Source organism: Chiloscyllium plagiosum, chromosome 18, assembly GCF_004010195.1.
Source record: "Chiloscyllium plagiosum isolate BGI_BamShark_2017 chromosome 18, ASM401019v2, whole genome shotgun sequence".
Lineage (NCBI taxonomy): Eukaryota > Metazoa > Chordata > Chondrichthyes > Orectolobiformes > Hemiscylliidae > Chiloscyllium > Chiloscyllium plagiosum.
This window is the reverse complement of record NC_057727.1, coordinates 65032419-65056997: the sequence shown is the minus strand read 5'-3', so window position 1 is coordinate 65056997 and position 24579 is coordinate 65032419. Positions and strand designations below refer to the sequence as shown.

The 24579-nt window shown below is 40.2% G+C and overlaps 1 protein-coding gene across 1 annotated transcript in view; it reads left to right on the top strand.

Moving 5' to 3' along the window:
* The window catches only part of dnah1 (dynein, axonemal, heavy chain 1), a 420700-nt gene that overhangs the window by 389613 nt on the left and 6508 nt on the right, over positions 1 to 24579 (top strand). The window contains exons 76-78 of the mRNA XM_043708503.1: positions 4480 to 4624; positions 8938 to 9144; positions 19374 to 19605. Of these exons, the coding sequence (XP_043564438.1) occupies positions 4480 to 4624; positions 8938 to 9144; positions 19374 to 19605 (584 nt within the window). The remainder of the gene's footprint in view (positions 1 to 4479; positions 4625 to 8937; positions 9145 to 19373; positions 19606 to 24579) is intronic.

Below are 24579 nucleotides of genomic sequence, written 5' to 3'. Positions count from 1 at the left end.
GGCAGCAGATGTACGGAAATAAGTTCTGTTCTGAAAGCATGCCTGCAAGTTCTCATCCAAGCAACACATCAACTTGACATAGAACAATATCACCATTCTATCTTTGTCACTGGACTTAAATCCTGGAATTCCCTTCCTAACCATCCAAGGAGGAGGCTCACCACCACCCTTTTGAGGACACTTCAGGATGCGCAACAAATACAGTCATGAAATGATAGTCATACAGTATGGAAACAAACCTTCGGACCATGCCGACCTTGTTTCCAAACTAAACTAGTCCCACCTACCTTTGCTTTGCCTATATCCCTTCAACCTTTCCTATTCCTAATCTTATCCAAATTTTAAAAAAATATTGTAACTATACCTGCAACCACCATTTTCTCTGGCAGTTCATTCCACACACAAACCACTCTCTGTGTAAACAAAGCTGCCCCTTGTGTCCTTTTTAAATGTTTCTCCTGTCATCTTAAAAATATGCCCCCTAGTTTTGAACTCCCACACCCTAGGGACCCTCTTCATTCACTTTATCTATGCCCCTCATGATTTCATAAACCTCATTAACATGACCCCTCAATGCTCCAGTGGAAAAAGTCCTAGTTTTTCCAGTCAATTTTTATATCTCAAACCCTCCATTCCCAGCAACGTCAGGTGAATCTTTTCTGAACCCTCTCCAGTTTAAAAATATCCTTCCTTTAACAAGGCGACCAGTACTCCAAAAGAGGCCTCACCAGCATCCTGTACTTTGCCAGTGATACCCACAGCTCACAACACAATTAAACAAAAATAAAGAAATCGCTGTTTCACTATTGCAGTAGATAGAACAGGAATAGTGCGGGGTCATCTCAAAGAAAGAAAGAATACCACATAAGAAGCTCCCACTATCACCTTTGGGCCAGAAATTGAGAGTTCAGAACAGAGACTTGAATTTGAAAATCTAGACTGACAGTACCAAACAACTGTTACACTTTGGAAGTGTCATCTTTCAGGTGAGATGTTAATCCAAGATTCATCTGCTTTCTAAGGTGGAGTTAAAATATCTCATACCACGGTTTCGAAGAAGAGCAGGGATGTTACTCGTGGTGTCTTGCCTAATGTTTATTCTCATCATCACACAGAAACAGATTATTTGGCCATTAACACATTTCTGTTTGTGGGAGTTTCATTTGTACAAATTAACTTCTGCATTTTCTCCATTATGACCGTGACCACACTTCAAAAATACTTCATTGATTTCACAGCAGTTTGTAACATCCCAACAGTTGCAATAATAGATCTCACAAAATAACCTCTTATTTTTAAAATGCTGCCACAGCTATTGTTATGATTTGAAGACGCCGATGTTGGACTGGGATGTACAAAGTTAAAAATCACCAAGTTATAGAACATAGAAAAGTACAGCACAGAACAGGTCCTTTGGCCCACGATGTTGTGCCGAGGTTTAATCTTAATGTAAAATATAATAACTTAACCTACGCACCCCTCAACTCACTGTTATCCATGTGCATGTCCAGCAGTCGCTTAAATGTCCCTAATGACTCTGCTTCCACCACCACAGCTGGCAACGCATTCCACGAATTCACAACTCTCTGCATAAAGACGTCTCCTTTATACCTTCCTCCTAATATCTTCAAACTATGACTCCTCGTACCAGTCAATCCTGCCCTAGGGAAAAGTCTCTGGCTATTGACTCTATCTATTCTCTCATTATCTTGTATACCTCGATCAGGTTTCCTCTCTTCCTCCTTCTCTCCAGAAAGAAAAGTCCAAGCGAATTCAACCTTTCTTCATAAGGCAAGCTCTCCAGTCCAGGCAGGATCCTGGTAAACCTCCTTTGCACCCTCTCCAAAGTCTCTGTATCTTTCCTATAGTAGGATGACCAGAACTGGACACAATATTCCAAGTGTGGCCTCACCAGGGATTTGTAGAGCAGTAGCAAAACCTCACGGCTCTTGAACTCGATAACTATGAATCTTGGATTAACATCTCACCTGAAAGATGACACTTCCAAAGTGTAGCAGTTGTTTGGTACCTAAACATCATATGCTTTCTTAACAATCCTAACCACTCGGGTGGCAACTTTGAGGGAACTATGTACTTGCAGATCCCTCTGTTCCTTCACACTACCAAGAATCCTGTCTTTAATCCTATATTTAGCATTTGAGTTTGACCTTCCAAAATGCATCAGTTCACACTTATCCAGGTTGAACTCCATCTGCCATTTCTCAGCCCAGCTCTGCATCCTGTCTGTGTCACGCTGCAGCCTGCAGTAGCCCTCAATACTATCGACGACACCTCCAACCTTTGTGTCATCTGCAAATTTACTAACCCACCCCTCAACCTCCTCATCCAAGTCATTTATAAAAACTACAAAGAGCAGAGGCCCAAGAACAGAGCCCTGAGGGACCCCACTCAACACTGACCTTCAGGCAAAAACTTTCCATCTACATCCGCTCTCTGCCTTCTGTCAGCCAGCCAATTCTGAATCCAGATAGCCAAATCTCCCTGTATCCCAAACTTCCTGACATTATGAATGAACCTACCATAGGGAACCTTATCAAATGCCTTGCTGAAGTCCATATACACCACATCCACTGCTTGACCTTCGTAAGGCATGACTTGCCCCTCACAAAACCATGCTGACTACCTTTAATCACACTATGCTTTGCCAAATAGTCATAAATCCTATCCCTCAGAATTATTTCCAAAACTTTGCTGACCACAGACGTAAGACTGACTGGTCTGTAATTGCCAGGGATTTCCCTATTACCCTTCTTGTAAAGAGGAACAACATTCACCTCCTTCCAATCCTCCGGTACGACTCCCGTAGAGAGTGAGGAGGCAAAGATCCTCGTCAGTGGCTTAGCAACCTCCTTTCTCGCTTCCCAGAGCAGCCTAGGATAAATCTGGTCTGGACCTGGGGACTTATCAATCTTAATGTTTTCCAAAATTTCCAGCACACAACTTCATCAATCTTGATCTGGTCAAGACTGTATCCCAGCTCCTCAAAGTTTTCATTCACAACAAGGTCCCTTTCCATGGTGAAAACTGAAGCAAAAAGCTCATTTAGGGCTTCCCCTATCTGCTCAGACTCCCCGAACAAGTTCCCTCCGCTATCCCTATCCCTACCTTCTCCCTTATAGTCCAACAGGTTTATTTGGAAGCACTAGCTTTCGGAGCACTGCTCCCTCATCACGTGATTGTGGAGAATAAGATTGTTAGACACAGGATGTAACTAAAATTATATATTGAAAAAGACCCGGATTGTCTGTTAAGTCCCTCGTCTTTTAGAATGGCCATGTTGGTTGCAGTTCTTTCATATGTAAATCGCAAAGGATGCCCTGAGGCGTGGTACATTGGTGAGACCAAACAGAGGCTACAGCAATAGATGAATGGACACCGCAGAACAATCAACAGACGGGAATGTTCCCTCCCAGTTGGAGAACACATCAGCAGTCTGGGTCATTCGACCTTGGACCTTCGGGTGACCGTCCTCCAAGGCGGACTTCTGGACAGGCAACAACGAAAAGTGGCCGAGCAGAGGCTGATAGCCAAGTTCGGTGCCCATGGGGATAGCTTCAACCAGGACCTTGGGTTCATGTGTCACTACACGTGATCGCATTGCACTATACATACACACACTCAGACCCTCTCTCATACACTCCCACACAGACTCAAACCCCCTTTACACTCACTCACACACACACACCCTCTCACAGACACTCATGACTCCCCCCCCCCCCCCCTCCAACACACACACACACATATAAGTTTGTGGGGTGATTTTGTACTTAGAGAATTACTTTTTCCTTTGCTCAAAAACTTCATAAATCCATGTAAGATTCTTAAAATCTTTTTTTAGATTAGAATCAGTCTGACCATTGTGGCACAGACAGCCTCACAGGGAGTAAACACCTTCAATACCTTATCTGGGCCAACATGACACCAATTGTTAAAGTGCATTGGAGAAAGCAACTTTTAAAAAAGATTTTGCAATTTACGTATGAAAGAACTGAAACCAACATGGTCATTCGAAAAGATGAGGGACTTAACAAACAATCTGGGTCTTTTTCAGTATATAATTTCAGTTACATCACACTGTAAACTTTTGCTATAAATTCTGAGTCTTACAATCTTATTCTCCACAATCACCTGATGGAGGAGCAGAGCTCCGAAAGCTAGTGCTTCCAAATAAACCTGTTGGACTATAATCTGGTGTGATTTTTAACTTTGTACAGCTATTGTACAATTCCACTGAAGTGTAAGTATTCAGTGGTATTGTTAATTCAATGTCTGCTACACTCTTCATATGTGCTCTTCATTGATACTGTTCAATAAACCAGCAAAGAAGATCGAGCAGGCAACCAACTTTCAGTTTGCCTATGCCTGGATTAGTAGCTCAAAGAGATATCTGGAATGTCATTAATAGTTCATTATTTTCTAACTGTATAGAATAATATTCTTCTTTTGCTTATTGTGTAGGTACAACCGACTGCTGCACACTATTGTACAAAGTCTTGGAGACCTTCTGAAAGCATTGAAAGGTCTAGTTGTAATGTCCTCACAGCTCGAGTTGATGGCAACAAGTCTATACAACAATACTGTCCCGGAACACTGGAATTCCAAGGTATTAGCTTTACAATTATAGCTATGACTGAATTGGATCAATATCAAAGTATTAGAACTGGAATTCTTCCTCACTTGCTCATTAGATACAAATCAACTATCTCTGGTGTCCAATGGAGAAACAATTTTTTAATATTTATATAGCTGACCATGTCCCCAAGTTAAAATAGTTACTTGTTTCCTTTTTGTAACTATTGGCAAAACACCCAAAATCTCAGGCCTCTATGGTCACATGAATATAGCATTAATCACCCTACCTGCAGTCAGCAATGAGCAGGTGAACCTTCTGAACATTACCATAGTGCCACATGACCAATAAATAGGATTCTGGTCTTTTTTTAAATCAATCTGCATGGACATATTATAACAAATCTCTTTGGAAGGTAGGACTTGAACCAAACCTTCTAGGCAAGGGATAAAGACACAACCACTGTATCACAAGAATCAATTTCATTGAATTCTAACTCTTCTTCAAATTATTTTTAATTCAAATTAAATTGTTCTGAATTCAGTCGACTGCAGCAGAGCAGGGCATACCTGTTTGAGTTTAGTTGTCTAAAGGAAGATCCAAAGAATCAATCAAAGTCAATTCAAATCTAATACCAAGATTACCAGATCAGACAGTTTAAAAAAAAGTTCTGGTATTCTTAATTTTCTCTGTGATGCTAGAGAATGCTCAGTACCAGTCCCATACATTCTTAAGAAATAAGAGCAGGGAGTAGGTCACTTAGCCTTAAAGCCTACCATTCAATAAGATCAAGGCTGAGGTGCCCAGGCTCTAGCAAGGTTAGATCACAGGGAATCCAGAGAGAGTTTGCCATTTGAATACAAAATGGCTTGTCCGTAGGAGACAGAGGGTGATGGAGGAGGGTTGTTTTTCAAACTGGAGGCCCATGATCAGCAGTGTGCACCAATGATCGGTGCTTGGTCCACTGCTTTTTGTCACTTAAATAAATGATTTGGATGTGAGTATAAGAGAAATGGTTAGTAAGCTTGCAGATGATACCAAAATTGGAGATTGGGCATAGGTTTAGGGTGAGAGGAGAAAGATTTTAAAAGAGACCTAAGGGGCAACTTTTTCACACCGAGGATTGTGTGTGTGTGTGTGGAATGAGCTGCCAGAGGAAGTGGCGGAGGCTGGTACAATTACAACATTTAAAGGAGAAATCGGAAAACAGATAGCAAGAGTATCCCACAAGTAGTTACAATATTCAGTACAGTAAGTACAGTGATGTTCTGAAGACTGAGAATGGGAGTTAATGGTAGGTTTAAATGTTTACTATAAATCAGGTGGTAGAAATCAGAACACTCACATAAATTCCAGTCTATGAAATCGCCTTGGTTCTTCGCAATTCGCCTACCAATGCAACAGGTCCACAGCAGATGCTATCTCCCTAGCCCTACACTCATTCTTGAAACATCTGGATAACAAAGGTACCTAAATCAGGCTTCTACATATTGACTACAGTTCTACCTTCAACACCATGATTCAATACAAACTCATCTTTAAACATTGAGACCTAGGCCTTGGCTCCCCCTTATGTAAGGACCCTTGACTTCCTGACCCATAGACCACAATCAGGTGATATTCACTTCTTCCGCCATAATCCTCAACACTGGCCAAAGTCCGCCCCAACTCCATTTACAAGTTTGCTCACACCACCATGGTTGGTAGGTTGGATCTCACCACGGGAAGACAGAATACAGGAACGATTGAATGCTTAGTGGCATGGTGTAAAGACATCAATCTCTCCATCAATATCAGCAAAACAAAGGAACTAGTCATTGACTTAAGGAAGTGGAGGGCACATCTCTGTCTGCATCAATGGTGCTGAGGTGGAGATGGTCGAGAGTGTCAAGCTCCTGAGCATGATTATTACCAACAATCTGCCCTGGTTCACCCACATAAACACAACAGTCAAGAAAGGACAACAAATCGCTACTTTTGCAGGAGGCTAAGGAAATTTGGAATGGGCACAAGCAGTCTTACCAGTTTTTATAGACGCACCATAGAAAACATCCTATCTGGATGTATTACAGTGTGGTTTGGCAACTGCTGTTCCCAAGACCGCATGAAACGACATGGTGGCGTGGCATGGCATGGCATGGTTGCTGAGTGGTTAGCACTGCTGCCTCACAGCACCAGGGACCCAAGTTCAATTCCACTCTCAGGCGACTGCCCGAGTGGAGTTTTGTATATTCTCTCTATGTCTGTGAGGGTACCCTCCAACTGCTCCGATTTCATCCCACAGTCCAAACATCTGCAGGTTAGATGGACCAGCCATGCTAAATTGCCCATAGTGTCCAGGGATGTGTAGGGAAATGCACTTGCGAAATGCAGGACATCAGGGATAGGGTCTAAGTGAGATGTTCTTCGGAGGATTGGTGTGGACTCGATGGGCTGAATGGCCGGCTTCCACACTATTGGGATTCTATGATTCAATGACACAAAGAGTTGTGAACACAGCCCAGTTCATCATGCAAACCAGCCTTCTATCCACTGACTCTATCTATACTTCCCACTGCTTCGAAAAGCAACCAACATAATCAAAAACCCCTCCCACTCCAATTACATTCTCTTCCATCCTCTTCCCTCGAACAGAAGATATAAAAGTTTGAATAGACATGCAATTTGATTCAAGAACAGCTTCTTCCCTGCTGTTATCAGACTTTTGAATTGATCTCTCAAATGTTAATTCTGGTCTCTGTCTCTGTCTCTCTCTCTCTCTCCAGCTTCTCTGATTAATGTACCAGTGAGAAATGCCACACCTACAACATTTAAAAATAAATTGCAAAAGTAATTTAGTGCAGTTGGTAAGGTGCTAATTGATGCAGTTAGGAATACAATTCCTAGAACAATTAGTTAAATATTGCACAACACCAGGTTATAGTCCAACAGGTTTATTTGGAAGTACAAGCTTTCAGAGCGCTAGCTACCTGATGAAGAAGCAGTGCTCCAAATAAACTTCCAAATAAACCTATTGGACTATTGCCTGGAGTTGTGCGATTTTTAACTTTGTATACCCAAGTCCAACACCAGCACCATCATAGAACAATTAGTAGCAGAGTTCCAGTGGTGGTTAGGGATCTCACATCTAGAATAATTAGGAATACCATACCTAGTGCAGTTGGTAACATTTAAAAAACACAATCAGAAGCACAAAGCCTACAGTAGTTGGGAACAATATGCAGGTACTAGAAATAGTTGGGAATGCCATCCCTAGAGATTTAGTCAACAAAGTTTGGAATACCTACCCATTTCAGTAGTAGTCCCTTACTTGGACCAATTCAGAGTTCTAGCAAGACTGGTTGAAAACATCATATCCAGTGGATTGAAAGCACTAGATTTAGTAGATACGTAAATATGTAACTGTGTTGTAGAGTATTTAAAATCACTATCTCTTATACATTTTCCCCCAGTTAAGTAAAGTAGTCTTATTGGGGCTGTGCTTTCAGCAGACTGAAATTTAAGATCTGTAGTTCCTTCAAACTTTTGACCTCTCTCTGAAGAGGAGTCATATTCAACTCAAATATTAATTTTGTCTGCCTGTCTTTCCCTTTAGACCCTCCTTTAACCTTTGTAAAAACGTTTCATTACTTGTCTCCTTTTTTTTATTTAGCTCAATGTCATTTGTTTTCTGAAAGTTTGCTTATACAGCAATTTGGGAGATTAATATATTGCTTTTAATTTTCTTGTGGTGGTCGCTGGCAAGCTAACATTTGTTGTCCATTCCTAATTGCATTTGTTAGCGTAATAATGTATGAGAAACAAGTCTAAAAACAAGTTGTGTTTCATAGTTGCGACTCAGTTGATATAACTTTCATCTCTGAGTCAAAGATCTCAGGTATTGAGCACATAAATTATGACAACACTTTAATATATTATGGAGGAAACACTGGAGTGTTGGATATATCATTTTTTATTATGAAGTGTTAAACTGAGGTTTGTCTTTCTTTTCAAATGGAAGTAAAAGTTTCAAAGCACTATTCTAAAAAGAGCAGTGGACTTCTCCTGGTGTCCTGGCCAATTCTTATTCCTCAACTAACATCACTAAAACAGAGGATCTGCTGACTATCTCGTTGCTGTTTGTGGGAGTTCCTATATTCGCAGCAGTGACTGCATTTCTAAAATAATTATTTGTGTGTAAGCATTTTGCAATGTCCTGAGAAAATTAAGTGTTTTTTTTCCCTATTACCCTTAAATAACTAACCATGTTAAATGTATGCTTTAAGATACCCGAATATAGCAGATGTTTAAATGTCAAAAATCCATGAGCTCCACTTGATACCTACTCATTTTGTGTATTTTTTTAGGCGTATCCTTCACTGAAGCCCTTGGCCTCATGGGTAGAGGATCTTCTTGATCGAATCAACTTCCTAGAGAAATGGATTGCTGATGGCATTCCTGCTGCCTTCTGGATAAGTGGATTTTTCTTCCCACAAGCATTTCTAACGGGAACACTCCAGAATTTTGCAAGACAGTCAATTATCTCTATTGACATAATATCATTTGACTTTAAGGTAAGGAAGAGGGAGAAGAACTAAGTATTACATTGTTACATATTGGTTTTCACCACTGAGACCTGAATTCAGACACAACCCTGATTGATAGAATAAGAGTCTTCTCTGCTAATTATCAAAATTATGACAATCTCATTCAGTACAAGATGACCTTGGAAGGTTAGCAGAGAACTTCGTAGCACCCATGTGAACAAAAAATGTGACATGCAAAGTTACTTATTAGGTGGGAGCTGAAGTGCCAGAGAAGCAGATAAGTTCACCATCTGTCTTTAGAATGGAGCACCCTCTTCGTTTGTTTTAGTGGCTCAGTTTCTCATGAGCATAAAAAGTGCCTTTAACTGCACGATGTGTGAGAATAACACAACAGTAAATGGGATCCTGGCGGTAAATGCAAGACTAATATGTCCAGCAGAGGACTCAGTGAGTAATTGCAGTACCACATTATGCTATTAAGTCTAAATATTCTATTGAGTATGTGGAATATATTATTGCTGTGAAAAGCAACCAGCTGTCAAGTCTTCATCATTAGGGCAAAATTGCAAGAATACCAAATTGCAAAGGAAGATATTTGAAAACAACTTTTTTTAACATGCTGGTTAAGAAATCCATTAATGGGTTCTCTACTACTGCTTACGACAAACCCATCTTGACTAGTCTTGGAGCTGTAGGAATCCCAAAGTCATGTGCTTTGAGATGGGTCTTATTGGCAACCTTCTAAATGGAATCTGAGGCATTTATTCAGTGTGCAAGCTTGATACCAAAATAGGACATGGAAGCTGTCATGTGGGATAATAGCTGCCCAAATCAGATCATGTTTATCAACAGTTACGGGGATGGTTTGTGGAAGCCTGTGACCAGCGGTGTTCCGCAGGGATTGGTACTAGGTCCACTTTTGTTTGTCATTTGTATAAACTATTTAGATGAGAGTTTAGGAGGCATTGTTTGTAAATTTGAGGGTGACACTAAAATTGATGACATAATGGGCAGTGAAGAAGGTTATCTAAGATTACAAAATGATCTTAATCAATTTGGTCATTGGGCTGAGGAGTAGTTTAATTTGGATAAATGAGAAGTATTGCACTTTGGTAAAACAAACAAGGCAGGACATCTACAATTAATGGTAGAGCCCAGGGTAATGTTGTAGAGCAGAAAGACCTCGGGGCTCAGGTACATAATGTTTTGAAATTTACATCACAAGTACACAGGGTAGTTATGAAGTTGTTTAGCATGCTTATGTTCATTGCTCAGACCTTTGAGTATAGGAATTGGGAAGTCATACTGTGGTTGTACAGGACATTGGTGAGGCCTCTTTGAAGGTACTGTGTCCAGTTCTAGTCGCTCTGTCTGAGGAAAGATATTATTAAGCTGGAGAGGATTCAGAAAAGATTTGCCAGGATGTTGCTGGGAATGGGGGGGTTGAGTTATAAATATAGGCTGAGACTTTTTTAATTGGAATGTAAGAGGTTGAGGGGTGACCTTATAGAGGTTTATAAAATCATGATGGCCATAGATATTTTCCGTAGGGTGGGGGAGCTCAAAACTAGTAACTATTTTTAAGGTGAGAGGAGAAAGATTTAGAAAGGACATGAGGGCAACTTTTGTTTTACACAGATAGTGGTGCATATGTGGAATGAACTGTCTGAGGTAGTGGTGGATGCAGTTACAGTTACAACATTTAAAAAGATATTTGAATAAATACTTGAACCAGAAAGATTTGGAGGGATATAAGCCAAGCACAAACAAGTGGTAGTGGTTTGGTTTGGGAACGTGGTCAGCTTGGACTAGTTGGACAGTAGAGACTGTTTCCATGCTGTATGATTCTATGACTATGTCAAATTCCTGGCAGCAAGTTGATGATATTTTCCTGATATCTACATTCATCTAATTCTGGTCTCTGGAGCTTCCTGAATTTTAATCGCTTCATCATTGCTTCAGTTGTCTAGACACCCTGGAATTTCCTCCCTGAACAAACCACCTTTTCTACCTCTCTTTCCCCTTTAAGCACATTCCGTAGAATCTATCTCTTTAATCAAACATTTGATCATTCTATTTGGTATCATCAGTGGAAAACATTAATAATCTTCTATTTCCTTACCCAGTGATATTGGCACAAAGTGTAAGTACAACAACTTCTAATTATATTGCACTTTTAATATGGTACTGAAATCCCAATACACCTCATAGGCATTTATCAGATAAAATATGGCATAATATAAGGAAACATTTTGGCAGATGCTCGAAAGCATGGTCAAAGAGGTAGGCTTCAAGCAGTGACTTAAAGTAGGTTTGAGAATTCCAGGGCTTAAGGCCTTAGATGAAGTCACATCTACCAATGGTGAGGCAACAGGAATCAGGGATGCACAAGAGGTCAGAATTAAAGTAACATGGAATCCTCAGAGGATATAGGACTGGAGAAGGTTAGAGATATGATGGGGGATGATATCATGGAGTAATTTGAATACAAGCACAATATCTGTCCAGAAAAATAGATCACCCCCAAATTACATTGTAGCTGGAATCAAGTCAATGTAGAGCACAGATAGACCCTGGGACCTCCCCTACATAGTAGACTTGAACTCAGGCATCAAAAACCCAATTTAATATATCAATATACCATGAGCAGATACCACAGCAAATGATATCTGGAAAATCTGGAATTAAAAGATAGTCTAATGCAACTATTGTTGATTGTTGTAAAAACCAAGGAGAAAGTGAGGACTGCAGATGCTGGAGATCAGAGCTGAAAATGTGTTGCTGGAAAAGCGCAGCAGGTCAGGCAGCATCCAAGGAACAGGAGAATCGACATTTCGGGCATAAGCCCTTCTTCAGGTTGGATTGGTTGTAAAAACCAATCCAATGCACCTTACAGAAGAAAATCTGCCATTCTTACATGACCTGGCTGACATGGTGTCTAGACCCACAGCAGTGTGGTTTACTTTTAACTGCAGCTAGCAAAGTCCACATCCCATGATGAATAAAACAAGTTTTGCCTTCCCAGTCTTTGTTGTACCTGCAAACTAACCTTTTGTGATCCATGTATAGGATACTGGGTCCTCTATACCGCAGCATGCTGTAATCTCTCTTCATTTAAATATTGTACTAATTTTCTATTCCATCTGCCAAAGTGAACAAATTCATACTTTCCACATATACTCCATTTGTCAAACTTTTCCGCATGACTTAATCTATATCCCTTTGCACACTCTTTAGTTCCACTTCACAATTTACTCTCCTAAATATAGTACCCATTCTTTGCTGATTGTAATTGTTTTATGTTCTTCCCTCCCTTTCACATTTTGATTTAACTAGTTTTTCTGGAATATTATTTATGTGTTCTACATTGAAGATAGACACAAGATATCTGCTCAATAATTCTCCCAGTTTCTTATTTTCCAATTATTTAAGTTACTATTTGTAGAAATGCTTGTAGAAATTCTTACTAACTGTTTTTATATTTCTAGCTGCTTTTCTCAGTCTCTAAATTGTCCTTCCTGGCATACCAATAACTTTTAGAGAATTAAATGCCTTTAATTTCAATTTGATGCCATCCTTAACTTGTTTCATTAGCTATGGATGGTGCATCTTTTTTATAGTCTTTCTCATTGGAACAAATCTTTGTTGAAATATTATGAAATATTTATTTAAATGTTTGCACTGCACTTCTACTGTCCTATTCTTTTACTAATTGCCCAGTTCACTTTATTAAGTTTTGCCTTCAAACCTTTTGTAGCTGCTTTTATTTAAAACATTCATCTTAGACCCCAACTTCAATCTGAGAGCAAAGTTCAATCATGTTATGACCACCGCCACCTAATGGTTCCTTTACTTTGGTATCATTAATCAATCTTTTGGTTGGCTCTAGAAGATGCTGCTCTGAAAATCTGTCTCAAAGTTATTCTATAAACTTATCCTTTAATAACTGATTCATTTGATCTATTTGTAACTTAAAATCATCCATGATTATTACAATCCTTTTCTTATTCGCTTCATATATCTCTTGTTGTAAACTCCATTATATACTGTATTTATCATTAGGCAACCCATAAAATACTGCCAAAGGTATCTCTTATTTTACTATTTCTTATTTCCACACAAGCTTATTCTACATCTTGATCTTTAGATCTAACATCATCTCCCTATTGTGTTAATGTCATCCTTATGAACAGAGTTACTCCACCTACCTTTCCTAGCTTCCTGTCTTTCCAAACTGTCAAATACTCTTGCATATTCAGGACCCAGCCTGGTCAGCCAGCCATGCTTAACGTAGCAGTCATCAGGTCAGACATATTGTTTCTATGTACAGTGCCAATTCATTCGTTTTGTTGCATAAATTACATGCTTTCAATTCCAGGGCCTTTAATTCTATTTCATATTTTTGCATTAATTGCTGGCACACACTTACATTTGTATGCTCTGTCACTTCCTGTCATGTTATTATCCTCATTACTATCTTGCTATATGACCTTGTACTCTCTCTGTAATTTACTCCACATAATTTCACCCACCCCACTATTTAATTTAAAGACTTCTTTTCCATCCTTGTGTATGACTTGCTAGCACAGTGGTCCAATGTGATTCAGGTAAAGACTGTATTATTCCCAGTGCCCCATGAATTGAAACTCATTCTCCCTATCATTGAACTCCCTAATCTTAATAACCCTATCCAAATTCACTTTTGCACCAAATAATAATAATAATCCAGATATTATTTCCTTTGTGGTTCTGATTTTTTATTTATCCCCAGACTACTCATACTATCTAAACAGAAGCTCTTTCCTAATCCTATCCATGTAATTGATTCCTATATTGACCACAATAACTGGATCACCCCAAACCACTCCTCACCCTGGCAATCCCACCTGCAAGTTTCTCTCTAATAGGGAGCAGATGTTCTGAACCCTTACAGCAGCCACTACAGCTATAGAGAACAAATGACTCAACACTATGAGTGTAATCAATTCGCCCTGCATTTCCCAATCTCATCTGTGCAAACTGAAGCAACCTCAAACCTATTGGATAAATGCCAGGCTGAGGTTTCCCATCGTCTGCTTTCTCAATTCCTATATTTTCCTCACTTGCAATCATACCCCTGTTTCTGACCACTGACCAACTTTTCCCTCCTTAATGCATCACAGTGTGTGTACCTTGACCTCCAGATCATTGACTATGAGCTGAAACTCCTCAAGACGTAGATACTGCCACAGATTGATCAAGCAGAGAGCCATGAACTCCCATATACTACAGCTGCAACGCCTGCCATCCTTATTATGTTTTAATTAACTAAATTAATTGTTTCTAGCACTTGAAACCCAAAGCTTACCTAGCAAGGTATTGTAGTATGTAATACTGCTTAGCTATATGGCTGTGTGAGGTGAATAAGGAGATAATGAAGAGAAAGCCAGAATAGGCATTAACTAGGAGCTTAAGAAAAGTTTTCACATTTCTACTCCACACTTTCTTAATGCAAATCCAAATCTAAAAATGCACTTTCTTAGTTATATATTCTCGAATTCAGTTGAAAAAATCTGGGCTCAATCTTTAGACACTTTTACAAGTGTTTATTCTTTGAGCCTAATAACCAGTTTCACAATATATCTACTTAAGTAAATTCTCCAGTTAATGCCCAACAAGCAAGTAATCATAAATCTCAGGTAATACATCCTCCAATTTAAAATTTGCGTTTTCAGCCACCAATAAATCATGCAACTAAATGGAAAACACTGGAATGTGAAAGAAGGAATATGTCATCCAAGTTGTCAGCTCAGGTGTGACCTTGTCTGAGTCATTGAGCATGTTGATGCCTTAATCTATGAACTTTCCCTGAAAGGCTTCCAGTGAAGATCTGAGATGGGCTGAATGTTTCTTGGCTCCACAGATATCTCTTGAGACAAATCAAAATCCTAAGTAATGGACATTGGCAGATTGTAGGTCAGTGCTTTGGTCAACTTCAGAGTATGAAGGTGCTTTCTTCATCCTGTGATATGGGTGCATGGGAGAAAAGTTTTTGCTGTAGAAATTTGCATTGTAAAACATTTATATAGATGTAATGACTACACTTAAAAATGAATTTTAATCGTTTGGTTTTCAAGTGCAATAAGTCGGAACTGTTTGAGAGGAAGCCAGAGGCAGAAATGAAAATACATGTACTCCCCTAGTGGAAATCCACAGACTCCAGATCCCCACCACCAATGTACCATCCTATCACCTCTGAGCTTTAGGTGAAGCCATTCTCCAGAAGGGAGGTCAGATGTTACAGGGGCATATGTTTATCGTGTGAAGCCTGGACGAACAATCTAGCTCCTCTTGACCCACAAAAAATTCAAAACTTAAGTTTCAGCTCATCAGAGGAAGAAGAAGGAAGCTCACTGTACCAGGCTAAATAACATCACCAGCAAGGCAAAGGTGACAACTGATCAAACAGTAAAGGCAGAGTTACAAAGAAGAATTAGGGAAATCAAGAACCAATGGTGGACTAAAAAAGCTAAGCAACTCCTTTCTGACAAGCATGACACCTGGGGTATCTTCAGTGCCACCAAGGCTCAACAGACCCAACACCCTTGTATTCAAACTGGTGTGGAGTAAGGATGGCACACTGTTGAAAATATCAACCTCCAATGGAGAGAACACTTCAAAGAACTCCTAAACTACAATACATATATTTATGAAGATGCTTTTTGAGGAAATCCTCCAAATACCCATGAAGGTTGATCTCAAACTTCCACCTAGCGTGGCAGAAGTTGAAGTCACCATTTGACAACTGAAGAATCGAAAAGCTTCAGGTTTAGATAGGATTTCAGGTGAGATTTTCAGGGGAGAATTTAGCCGTCCTCTCATACAATCATAGAATCCCTATAGAGTGAAAGCAGGCCATTTGGCCCATTGAGTTCATACCACCCCTCCGAAGTGCATCCCACTCAGACCTACCCCCTACCCAATCCCTTTAATCCTGCATTTCCGATGGCTAGCCCACCTAATCTGCACATTTTAAAACTTTGGATTCTCCATATGAGAATCTGGGATAAAAAAGAAATAAATCCCTGCTGATCTCAGGAATGCTACCTGTGCACTATCTTCAAGGAGACAAAGCAGACTGTGAGAGCTACTGAATCTTCCAACTGTCTATCCCTGGGGAGATCATTGCCCAATTCCTTGTTAGACATCCTATTCCTGTTTCAGAGAAAATCTTTCCTGAAAGCCAGTGTGATCTACAACCAAGCCATGGAACAATGACATGATTTTCACTTTCAACAATTCCAAGAGAAATGCCAGGAACAAAATCAACCACTCCACATGGCCTTCACTGACTTGACTTTTTACTTAGTCAATCAAGAAGTGCTATAGAAGATAGCTGTCTAGTGAAATTCATCAACATCCTTCGTCTCCTCCATGACAAGATGTCAGCCTTGGTCCTCATCAGCAATAATATGACTGAATCCTTTGAGATCAAGTCAGGGATCCAGCAGGGATGTGTCAGCGCCCCCCATTCTTTTCTCCACTCTTCATCTTGTCAAAAACAAGCTTCCCTATGGTGTGACATTGTCTACAAGATGGATGGAAACTTTTCAACCTCAACTAATTTAAATCCAAGAAGACAATTACAGCAACAGCATTTGTGGAACTTCAGTATGTGAATGACAATGTCATCTCTGCTCTCTCGGAAGAGAATCTTCAAGCTTCACTTAATGTCTTCACAGAAGCATACCAAAGAATTGTTCTCAGCCTCAACCTCAAATTCTTCCCAGCCCTTCAAAGAATAATCCTCCTGAACACCCCTCATCTAAGGCTGACATCGATGTGGAGATTCAGCGTCACATCCAATCTACAAGTGCCATTTTGGATACCTAAGGATGAGAATCTTTGACAACCATGATATCTGTGTTGATAGCAAGACCCTTGTGTATAAGGCAGTCACCCTTCCAACTTTTCTATATGGTTGCAAAAACTTGACTATGTATAGATGCCACCTCAAGTATCACCAATGTTGTTTGAGAGGGAATCACCACATCAGCTGAAAGGACAGGCAAACTAACAACTGTATCTTTAAAACAGCAAACAACGCTAGCATCGAGGCCATTAGCACCTGAAACCAACTCCACTAAGCTGGCCTCATGCTTAAGACACCTGGTTTCCAATTATTCAAGCAAATCTTCTTTGCCTAGCTCAGAGGAAGCACTTGGATGAGAGGAAGACAAAGGAAGTGTTTCAAAGATTCCCTGAAGGCTTCCCTCAAAAAATACATCATAGATGTTAACACATGGGAGATCCTAATTCAGAAGAAACTCACTTGGAGGAAACGGCTGTATGAAGGGACACAATTCTTTGTGAACACCTGGGGAAAAAGGAAGTACAGAAAAGGAACAGGAGGAAGGAATGCTAATGATCTCAAGGCCAAGGTCCAATTTCACCACCTGGTAACATCTGCTAATTGTGCACTTGGAGATACAGCTCAAGGACTGGGCTCATCAGCCATGCAAAGACGAAGAGAACCCATGACTAGGGAAATGAAATCTTCTGGGTGGATAATCATTCGTGTTAATCAGTGATTGCAACATTGGGCATCTGGTTCAAATAATGTCTATCAAGGAATATCTTCAGCCCTGTATAAATACAATTTCATTCAGGTAAACATAATAGAATAAGAACATCAGTCTGCTTATCTGCAAATCAGAGAATTACATAATTGTTATCCTCAAAAAGAGGCCATTCAGCCCGAGACTGCATTGACTCTCTGAATGAGCAATTCACCTAGTGCTATTCTTTCCCTCTCTCTGTACCCTTGCACAAACTTTAGATCTTTCAGGTTTAGATTTAGATTTTATTGTCATGTGTACTCATGAGCAGATGTAGACAGGAATACAGTGAAAATATATAATTTCACCACACAAGGTGCCATCTTAGGCACAAAGGTACCTAGGTACAAAAAAACTTAGATCCAAAGTATAGAACACACTGCCAGGCCAGGAGAGCATCACGTGTGGCCAAGAAACTGCCGGACCGAGACACCACCATGGGCCGCTGAGAGATTGGGCCAAGAAACTGCCACAGGCCACCAAGACAGTGCTATGGGCTGGGCCAGGCTGAGCTGAGAGGATGCCTCGTTGGGTCCATTCCGAGGCCAGGAGTGAAAAAAAAGGGGAAAAAAAAGAAAGAAATGGAGTAGAAGAGCTCCAGCTGAGGCATCCTACTCTACCACTCCGCCGCCTTCTTGGAAATAAATTCCACCTTTTCAGAAAACAATTTAATTGCATTTGAAATTCTTCAATTGAATGTGCCTCCATCATACATCCAAGCAGAGGATTCCAGACCTCCCTGCAATGGGTTTTGCTTATATATTTTTGTTTCTTTTACCAATCACCTTCTTCGTCCTCTCACAAGTAAAAACACCTTTTCCACGACTATGCGGTCCAAATCCTTCATGCTTTTGAATATCTGTCTCAAATTACCTCTGAACTTTCTTTTCTCCAATCTATCTTCATAACTGAAGCTGATCATCCCAGGAATTATTTGCATGAATCTTTCCTGTAAGTTTTCATACGCTTGCTAAAGTGTACCATCCAGAACTGGATGCAGTATTCAAGGTGAAGCCGAACTTGTGCCCTGTACAAGTTCATCATGACTTCCTTACTCTCATATGCCATGCCCCTTTTAATAAAGCCAAAGATATTGTATGTTTCATTAACTGGCTCTCAACCTGTGCCACCACCTTCAATAACTGACACAGATATACACCCAGGTCTCTGTTCCTGCAGCCCCCTTAGTGTTGTATCCTTTATTTTTGTCTGTCAATATCCTTTCACATTTCTCAATGTTGAAATTCAACTATCACCTTGCCACAACTCCAACAATTTATTAATGTCCCTTTTGAAGTTCTATCTTACAGTCTCCATATGTTACAATGCTTCCACATTTTGTATCATCTTCATATTTTGAAACTGTGTCCTATGCAACAAAGTCATTCATCAACAGGCAAGGATCCCAACACTGATATCTGGGTACCTCCATTACAAACCTTTCTCCAGTATGAAAAGCATCCATTAATTACTAGTTAACTACCAGAAACTAAAAAGTTAAACTTTTGCCATTTCAAATTTTTTGAATTTTTCAGGACTGAACAGAAGGAGAAATGGTCTGAATGTATTTATTTATTTGCATTTTATTTATTCATTGCAATAAAAGAAAATAACTTTTTTTAAGATACACTGATCTAATCAATACTGTCCCAATCACAGGTAATTGAGAATTCACCTTCTGACTTGGATCGTCCCCAAGTCGGGTGCTATATCTATGGCCTGTTTTTGGAGGGAGCTCGCTGGGATCAAGCTTTGTTTCAACTGGGTGAATCTCGGCCCAAAGAACTCTACACAGAAATGGCTGTGATCTGGTTAATCCCAACTGCAAATCGTAAAATACCACAACAAGGAATTTACCTCTGTCCAATATACAAGACACTCACACGAGCTGGTAAGAGAAACTCAATAACATTGTGCTTGTAATGGGAGATATCTCCTTGTAATAGGATTATTTTATGTTAAAATGCTCAGAGTAGAATACAGCCATTTAATTCCTGAAACAACTGCCAGATATCTGTAAAAGATATACAGTTAGTCCCATTCCTCGGCCCATCCCTGTAGCTCAGTAATTTTATTTTCTCATGGCCTTTGCTAAAGAGGCAATTGAATCTGCCATAGCCACCCTTTCAGCCAATCCATTCCAGATCACAACTATTCACTGAGTGAAAAAAACTTTTTCTCATGTTGTTTTCTCTTTTGCCCTCATCTTAAATAGGGGTGCCTTGACTCTTACGCCAATGAGGACAATTTTTCTCTATCAATTCTGTCTAGAACAATTATAAATTTGAACACCTTAATGAAATTTCTTAATCTTTACTAAGAAGATCTAAGAAGAAAAACCCAAGCTTCTCCAATCCATCCTCCCTCCTCCTTGATGTCATTTCTTGGAAATCAGTCCTGCAGCTTCTCTAATCCTTCACATTGTTCCGAAAGTGTGATGCTGAGTTTTCAATGGTTGTGGAGGTGAAGTACCTTAAGGAAATCTCATTGGATCAGCTTCACAATGTGTTGCCACCTGTAGAGGATTCTGCCAGAGTTAGTTTGATAGAAGGGATTGATCACCTGCCCAGCCACAATAGGTAAACTAAAGGCACTTTCTAAATGACAACTGTGAAAAGGTGGAAGCCTCCCATTGGTAGGCTGTAAAGATATGAAAGCCAAAGGCTCCAATCATAAGGGCGGCAGTATTCCAAAAGTCAAATGCAACAAGGGTAATGCAAAGATATGAGGTGACATTTCACCAACCTTTCGATTGGTGTAATATTGGATTTGTTCAGCCCATTATTGTGGGGAAATCCTTCATTTTGGTCAATGGCCCTAATTATTTTGGCGCTTTCATTGTTCTCTGTTGTGACCAGCTACTAGGAATAGAGGCAGCTTCACACCTCCCTACATACTTATCCTATACCTACCTCTGACAGAAGGGCTGACAATCTTTCTGTGCCTGATAACTTTTTATTAGCTCTACAGATCAAGAACCTGCCCAGCATCTTTAATTGGAACACCCAAATGTCCACCTCCCTTGAAATCATCTTCTCTGTCCTGATGCTAGGAGATGTGGGTTCATGATCAATACTTCATCCTAACAGCACAATTGTGACCCAGGAAAGATTACTCAGTATTCTGCTTGCAGCAAACTTTGCGCTGTTTATGAAGATAAATACTTTTCCAGAATCAAGTACATGTGGAGGGAACCATGCAGAGGTCAACTACTCCTCTTTGTTACCAGTGACACTGGGAGAGTAGTGGAAGTTCCAGTAATGCACCCACCAGAGGTTTAGGATCAGCAAGGGACCCAGACCACAGGTGACAAGGGAAGAAATCTTACAGAAGGCCACACTGGCTAGGCAGGTGTGGGAGTAAAAAGGTCAGGGAAATGGGTCTCAGTAGATCATGACTCTCTTGTCCTGCCCCTTTCAGATGCCACTCTCTAGATTGTATTGAGTAATTTTGATTCAGGGAATCCACGTTTCCTCACCCTCCCACAATGAACCACAGGGCTTCCAGGCTTCCCAAGTGACTTCCTCTGACTGAATACCAGCATAGCAGGGATGAAGTTCTTAAGTTGGGCTCATGTAATTAAGAGTGGACTACTTTGCTTCAATGACAAGGTTCATCACGGTAACGTTAGCCTAGAACCAATTAGCAATTTTCTACCCTTCCTTTCCATAATTTATGAGTGTGATATTGTAGATGGTCCCTCAAAGTATTTTTCATTTTATTTCTGCACTCTGCACCAGAGAATGCAGATGAGCTAGCAGAACCAGATCATCTGTCCCCTTTAGGCTGCTCTGCCATTCTTTGTGTTTTGAATTCCACATTTCCATTTACTCCCAGCAACCTCTGACTCCACTGCAAGAAAGGGAGGACAACAAATATCTATCTACATCTATCTCAAAATTAGACAATGACCCCAGTCAACTTCCACTGCCTTCTGAGGCAAAGTACTCAAGAGAAAAAAAACTCTCCCCATTTCTGTCTTAATTTTAAAACAATGTCCCCTAGTTCTGGACTCACTAACAAGCCAAAACAGCCTTTCCCCATTCACCTTGCCAAGACTGTTCAGGATCCTACATACTTTGATCTCAGTTATCCCTCAACTGTCTAAACAAAGAAGTGCTCTTCACTGTTCTCCCAGCCTGTCCAACCCACGCATAATAAAACCCACTCATTCCTGGTATCAATCGAACAAACCTCCCCAAACCACTTCTGATACATCTACATCCTTCCTTAAAGGAGACCAAAACTGCATACAGTATTCAAGATGTGATCTCACCAATGCCCTGTACAACTGAAGTACAACATCTGTACTTTTATGTTCAATTCCTGTCATTACAAAGTGTAGCATTCCATTAGCCAGCTGAATTACTTGTTGTACCTGCATACTAACTTTGTGACTCATACAATAGAATACCTGGATTATTTTGCATCTTGAAATTCTGCTTTCATTCTCTGTCTAAATAATACTGAGTAATAATATGTTTTTTTTAATTCTTCCTGAGCAAGTGAACTCTTTCACATTTTCCCGCATTTATACTCCATCTGACAGATTTTTGTCCACTTAACTTATCTCTGTCTGCATCGCCCTCATTGCTTCTTCACATTCCTATATACATTCCCGTCTATTTTTATGTGATCTGCAAATTTAGCTACCACGCCTTCACTTCCCCTACCCCATCAAAGTCATGAATATAAATTATAAAAAGCTGAGGCCCCAACAAAAACTCCTGTTGGCTTCCATTTGTGCTATCCTGCGAGTCAGAAAAAGATCCATTTATGAATACTCTTTGTTTCTTTTTTGTGCCAGCAATCTTCTATCCATGTTACCCCATATCATGAGCTCCTACTATATGCCATAACCTTTTGTGTAGCACCTTTTTGATTCTTTCTGGAAATCCAAGTCTACAGGCACCTCTTTATTCACAGCGCACATTATTCCTTGAAAGAACTCCAATAAATTGGTCAAATGTGATTTCCCTTTCAGGCAACCATTATTTTGAGTTTTTCTAGGTGCCCAATCATAACCTCCTTCAGGATCAATTCTAACACTTTTCTCATTACGGATGTCAAGCTAACTAGCTTATAATTTCCTGGTTCCTACCTCCCTCTCTTCTTGAATAGAAGAGTTACATTCACTACTTTCCAGTCTGATGGAATCTTTTCAGAATCTAGCAAATTTTCGAAAATTGAACAAACACAGCTTCTACCTTATTAACTACCTCTTTTAAGACCCTACCATAAAATCCATTTGGGCCTTTGTCAGCTTGCAGTTCCATCAGTTTACTTAGAACCAGTTTGCTCCTTATTTCACAAAGTCCTCTTTCCTTTCTCCCTCCTCATTTATAGTTGTTTCTGGAATGTTTTTGTATTTTGTATAGTGAAGACAGAAGCAAAACATTTGTTTGTTTCATCATCATTTTATTATTTGCTATTAAGATCCCCATCCTCATCATCGAGAGAACCAAAACTTTTTTACTTACTCTTCTGCTTTTTCAGTACCTGTAGTATTGTCCGATGTATTCCAGTTTGCTAGAATAATGTCCCAGTACGGATCAAATACAGAGTGAAAGAGAGAATTCATGACACAAAGTCCATAGTAATGCAAAGTTCAAGTAGCCTTTGTCATGCTCATTTATTTTCCTCAGGCTACAATGTTTGAGGCAGAAACACCCACTATTACACTGAATTTTCTCTCTCGGTACAGATGTTCTGACTTGAATATATAGAAACATAAAAGATAGGAGTAGGAGTAGGCCATTCGACTCCTCAGTCCTGTTCTGCCATTTATTATGATCATGGCTGATTGAGTTCCATACCCTAATCCTACCCTCCCCTGAACACTCAATCCCTTTAGCCACAAGAATAACATCTGTCTCCTCTTTGAACATTTTGGCCTCAAATATTTCCTGTGGAAGTGAATTCCACAGGGTTACCACTCTCTGGATGAAGAAATTTCTCCTCATTGTAGTCTTAAAAGGTTTGCCCTTATCCTTAAACTATGATCCCTGGTTCTGACTAACCCACCAGCAGGAGCATCCTTCTTGTATCTAATCTGTCTAGTTCTGCTAGAATTTTATAGGTTTCCACAACATGCCCACCCCAAATTCTTCTAAACACCAATGATTAAAATCTTAACTGATTCAATCTCTTCTTGTAAGTCAATCCTGCCAGCTAGGAATCAATTTGGCAAATCTTTGTTTCCTTATCCTCCTGCCCCCACCTCATTCCAGACCCAATCCTCCAACTCGGCACCGCCATCTTGAACTGTCCTACCTGTCCATCTTTCTTCCCACCTATCAGCTCCCTCCTCCCCTCTGACCTAACACATCAACCCCCAACTTGCATCTACCTATTGCCTTTCCAGCTAGCCTCCCCCCACCCCCTCCCTCCTATTTATCTCTCAGTAAGCCCCCCCACCCCACATTCCTGATGAACGGCTTATGCCCAAAACATCAATTCTCCTTCTCCTCGGGTGCTGCCTGACGGGTGCTTTTCCAGCACCACACCTTTCGACTCTGATCTCCAGCATTTGCAGTCCTCACTTTCTCCCGGAACTGCCTCTCTTTCAAGAGCATCTTTTCTCAGATAAGGAGTCCAAAACTGGGCACAATATTCCAGATGTGGCCTCACCAATACCCTGCATAATTGCACTAAGGCATCTTGTTCCTGTTCTCAATTCCTCTAACTGTCGAGGCCAACATACAGTTTGCCATCTTTACTGTCTGTAGCACCTTCACCCTTACTTTCAGCGACTGGAGCACGAGGACAATCAGGTGTTGTTCAACACTCCCTTCTCTCAATGTACAGCCATTCAAACAATAATTTGCTTTCCAATTTTTGCTACTATAGTGGATAACCTCATATT